Source organism: Sinocyclocheilus anshuiensis, unplaced genomic scaffold (assembly GCF_001515605.1).
Source record: "Sinocyclocheilus anshuiensis isolate Anshui unplaced genomic scaffold, SAMN03320099.WGS_v1.1 scaffold152, whole genome shotgun sequence".
In the NCBI taxonomy this organism is placed as follows: domain Eukaryota; kingdom Metazoa; phylum Chordata; class Actinopteri; order Cypriniformes; family Cyprinidae; genus Sinocyclocheilus; species Sinocyclocheilus anshuiensis.
In genome coordinates this window covers 3493562-3498897 of record NW_015555781.1, presented here as the reverse complement: position 1 = coordinate 3498897, position 5336 = coordinate 3493562, and the positions used below count along the sequence as shown (strand labels likewise).

Genomic DNA, 5336 nt, shown 5'->3' with positions numbered 1-5336 from the left:
GCTCACTGTCTGCCGCTGGCCGCTTGGTCATTACTTTAAAAAAACAAAAACCTATATTTAACGACCAAAAAATGCTCCAAACGTTTTTTCTAAATTAACTTAACAAAAAAAGGAAACAAAATATAATCACTTTGCCATTACATACAAAACTGAACTATTTTAATATAGATGAAACAGTAGTAAGCTGTTTTGGGAGAAGGGGGAAAAAAAGACGGGCCGGTAATTCTGATAAGCTGTCGGACAAGGGCGGGGCTAGGGCCTGAACATCATATATTTGAGGCCTGTGCAGGGCTCTTAGCCTAAACATCTTCAAGTGAGTGGCGGGGCAAACAAAAAGTTAATGCCGAAAGTCCAGCACTCTCATACCATCACTGCTGTGACTACTCTTGTTTGTATGCGTTCCTTCACTGGCATTTTCCACATTACGTTTTTCTCCCTTAATAACAAATGTGTCCATTCTGAAGCTCAATTTTACCAAACTAATGGCTGCTGATGACTATTTGAATTGAATTCTGCCAAAGTGCGTGCTTGTAAGTGTTCGTTAAATGCATAACGTTAATTACTTGAGTACAGGTCTGCTCATGTCTGAAAATATGAAAAACACTATGAAAATATGAAATGTACTATTTGTTTAGTACATTTTTAAATTAATGTAAAAACTAAAATGAATTGTAAAACTGAAAGTTTTTTTTTTTTTAATTGTGTTCAGCATGGTGGGCCGCATTTGAATTCGTGATAGTGAATTCGGCCGCATAGTGTTTTTCATATTTCCAGGAAGTGCACTCCGCGGGTTGAGAACCACTGTACTAGAGAATACTTTTACTCTGCAATTTCTATTTCAAAATAAATTCTGTTCTTTTGAACTTTCTATTCAAAGAATCATGAAAACGTGAATCACCGTTTCCACGAGAATATCAAGCAACACAACTGTTTCCATTTAATGATGAGAAATGTTTCTTGAACAGCAAATCAGTATATTAGAATGGTTTCTGAAGGATCATGTGACACTGAAGACTGGAGTAATGATGCTGAAAAATCAGCTTTGCCATCACGGGAATAAAGGGCACCTCTCACCTCTGCATGATCTCATCCTGGAACAGCGACTTGTTCAGCAAAGTGAGGGTGGTCAGTTCCAGGAAGTGCACTCCGCCACCTTCAGTGCCCAGAGCAAGAAGATCACAGCTCAGCTTCAACAGCATGACGGTCACACGTGTCGCACTATGGAGGAGAAGGAAGCAACATAAAGGTCATGGTTTGGACAAGATGATAAAGGGCATCACTAAGCAAACTTGAGGAAATGCAACCAGAATAAGGATCAAAACCTTACCTGGTGCTCTCGATGCCTGGCCTGCCAGGCAGGTTGAAGCTATGAACCTCCACTAAATGTGAGCGGTTTTCTCTCTGCACAATCTCCCATAGATGAATGGTGTTATCATCCAACAAAGAAAGTATCCTCCCCTATAAACAGAAAAAAAAACTCGTATGGTTTAAAGACACAACTGTTCAAATGGTAACTTTCAAAATAAAAGACCTCTACAACTTCAATAACACACACACCAACACCTAATAAGCTACAATGGTTGAAACATGGTCTTACCTGTCCATAGAGGAAATGTATCTGAGTGACGGCAGCAGTGTCTTTATGAAGTCCAGTCATCTCCACCCCAGGAGCACCATATCTTAATGCGAAGTCAAGGAATATTTTACAGTGTTGCATTCCAAGTGTTCCTATCTGATTTGGGAACATACTACCTCAAGGGAAAAAGCTTCAGACTAGGCTTTGATAATTGATTATTGAGTTGATTGTTTTTTTCAATTGATCAAGTTGATCAAGTATCCGTTTTTACGCTCTTAAAACAACATCTTTATAAATGCTTGCTATACACGGTGGATAAATACTGTTTAAAATCTAAAATGTTACAACAAAGTAATGACTTTACTGTAAAAGTAATGTGAAGTAGTGAAGTAAATTTAATTGAACAATGTATACTGTCTTAAAGTCTCCGTTTTTGCAAAATGGTGATGTTTGTGTAACATGAGACTAATCAAAAATTTAAATTTATTTGATTATTTTCATTACTGATTTTATCGATTAGTTGCAGCCCTAATTAAGACACTTTTTGCCACATCTTAGCTAAAAATGTGAATGTGGTCAAACAAATTCAAGAAGCAACACCGTGTAATGACTTAAACTCATGAAACAGAGGATTCTCTGAGGGAATTAATTACAGTCATATAATGCTCATTAAACAGCCCACTGAACTAATTACTAAGAACGGAGCCAAAATAAAATCAAAACGACTGGCCCACAATCAATCTGATTGTAAATGTCTCCAGAATGAGGAGAAAACTCCCACTTCTCTTTTTCAGTTTGACATCAACAGCAGTTGGCAAAGTCTATTGTGCTTTTCTTGAAGAGACTGTTGCTCAAATGATTTCTGGACGGCTCTTGTAGTCTGCTTTTCATTATGAAACTACACAGCCTTCCACTCTCATAACAAAAGAGTGGATATCTAGGTCAAATCTGATTCACGTAAAACAATCCAAACTCTGCAGGAAGAAAGAGACATCCTCAGAATACCTCAATTCAGCAGGCCTTGGTGAAAGAGAGCAGCTCTTTAAAAGTAAAATCTTTAAAAAATAAATAAATAAAATAAAAATAAAAAAAAGAGCACGAGTGTGTCTGGAATGGCACACTAGGCATATTGTGTACTATTTAAGCAGTATGTACCACACAAATCATGCATTTACCATGATGACCAACCACACTCGTGAAAATGTGCAGTATACAAACCAACAACACTGCGTTAAATACTGTATTTCACAATGCAATGCCCTAAACCTGACCATCAAATTCCAGCTTGAGGAATAACCTGCAAGTGTTTATCAAGTGCCATTATTTGACCAAAGAGCAAAAAAATAAATATATTTGCACACAAAAAAATTGAATTAAGTATGTTAAATAACAGTAGCATTACATTTTCAAACAGCCACAGGTTTTAAGCACCTTTTTTTCGTTGTTTATTGAGGGGGGCACCAGCTGCAATGTTGTTTCACTTCAAGAAAAATACTAAATTATTTAACATTTAAAGAGACCCAGGTTCAGACCTCAACGAACATTTTTTTTTTTCTTATTTAAAATCAATATTTTTATGAAAACTTTTTTTATTTTATTATATTTTTATTTCATTGTAATATTTAATAATAAACCAATACTTTAATGCATGCATTTCTGTTATATGGACACAAAAGTCATTGTTTTTCGGATTCACTTAGAAAGGGTTGGACTGGACATCATGATTAATCTGAACACAGGCCACTTCTCTCTACAAACTTGCTCATGAGGCAGGGTAGGTACATCTGATTCAGACTAATGAGAAGAGATGCAGTCATGGTACGAGGGGAGCACAGGACACACCGTCAGCTCGACTGAGTCCAGAACAAAAGCTCAGACTGTGTGGCACTGCCTCACGTCACCCTGCCACCTCACACACAGCATTCAGAGCCACTTCAGCTGCTGCCTAATCAAGCCCATAATGTCTTACACAACCAGGCTCTTGAAACGGCACCCCAGACGAACTGCTCCATTCTGAAGTCCCCTTGGTTGCCATGGCAGCATCTCTATTATGTCACACGTGAACAGGCATACTGTTATTTGCAGATGGGGCTCATATGCCCCAAAAAAACACTACACAATGAAAGGTTCAAAAGCTGGGAAACATGTAACATCTTACACCAATTATGCTCAATAACCCGACAACATGAAAGGTCAAGTTAGTGAATGATTTTGTACATGTAAATGCATTAAGGAATAAAGCTTGCTTTTCATAGGACTTTCATTCTCATTATCATGGAGGTAAAAAAAAATTCTCTGTCATTTCTATTAACGCATTTGGCAGATGCTTTTATCAGGTAGGTCTTGTATTCACTGGGAATCAAACCCACGACCTTGGTGTTGCACTATGCAATACCACTTAAGCTAAAGAAGAACTAAAAAAAATATTAATAATAACAACAACAACAACAACAATACAGGATAATATGAAAACAACCTCTAAAGGATGGAGCAATACACAATATGAATTGAGCTGCATTGGAGAAAGTAGACAGAATGACAGTGAAGCTGACCTTTGATCAGCTCCAGTCCATTCTTAAGAATTACATCATGCTCCTGCACAATAGGCAGAGAAAATGGAAAGATAGAGAAAGAAGTGGCGGAGATTATCAAAAGGGAGAAAATGGACAATAAGTGAGGTTACAAAAAATGTTTTAAAAAAAATAGTTCATCACCAAAGGTGGGTCCAAGCATAGAGCACAGAAAGGTGTGTGAAGAAGGGCCTCTGTGTTTGTGGAGTGTGGGAATTAAACAGAGAAGCAGAAACATCTGTGAAATTCTCTCACACTCAGCTCTGATTACTCCACAGGTCATTAACGTGAATAGAGAGGCCCTGTCATCCCCCCCCCATCAAAAACTCTCCCTACAGTTAATGTACCAAGAATCAGAGGTGGGACCAAGTCATTGTTTTGCAAGTCACAAGTAAGTCTCGAGTCTTTGCATTCAAGTCTCGAGTCAAGTCCCGAGTCAAGACAGACAAGTCCCAAGTTAAGTCCCAAGTCAAGACCAAGGCGAGTTGCAAGTCCTCAGCTTTAAGATTCAAGTCTTAAACAAGTCATTAGTGCTTTTTGTTCAAATTAGTGTCTCAGTATTAATTACCATATCTTTTACTTAAGTAAAAATCTGTCTTTACAACTTTTACTTGTAATGGAGTAATATTTGACCAGCAGTATCTGTACTTTCACTCAAGTAATAGAGTTGAGTACTTTGTCCGCCTCTGCATGCGTGCATGAGAATAGCTATATGCTTCTAGGTGTTATATCTAAGCCAATAAGACATTATTTGGAACCTCAATGAAACAGATTTAAAAATATGTGAGCGGTATGCTGCGCTACCATCCTTTATAACTAAGAGTAACAAAGACAAAATCCTTTAATAGAAAAAAAATGTTGTATGTTAAATGTTAAGTTTATAATATGCATAGTTGATCACTAAATTTAGGGGCTGTGTGCGCTATTGGCCTACAGACTGATTTACAACACGTGAATTCATTCATTTATCCCGAAAGAAATGGAAGCGACATGAGTGCCTGCAAGAGGGAGAAAAATTGAGAAGCCAATATTTTATAGTTTTATATATACAATACTCATTTTGTGAAAGAAACACTTCTTCAAATTATATTTTAAATGATCATTAGGCCTATTGCCGCTTGCCCACTTCAGACATTAGGCCTAATGTGCATTTTCTTCTTCAAATTATAGCTGAATGGTTTGCAATGATT

General features: G+C 37.3%; 1 protein-coding gene across 4 annotated transcripts in view; it reads right to left on the bottom strand.

The window, feature by feature from the left end:
- Positions 1–5336, bottom strand: part of LOC107674688 (lethal(2) giant larvae protein homolog 1-like) — a 42421-nt gene that overhangs the window by 23857 nt on the left and 13228 nt on the right. For all 4 annotated transcript variants that reach the window (XM_016468760.1, XM_016468761.1, XM_016468759.1 and 1 more), the window contains exons 3-5: positions 1598–1679; positions 1328–1458; positions 1075–1218 (exon numbers count right to left, since the gene is read on the bottom strand). In XM_016468760.1, coding sequence (XP_016324246.1) covers positions 1075–1218; positions 1328–1458; positions 1598–1679 — 357 coding nt within the window. The remainder of the gene's footprint in view (positions 1–1074; positions 1219–1327; positions 1459–1597; positions 1680–5336) is intronic.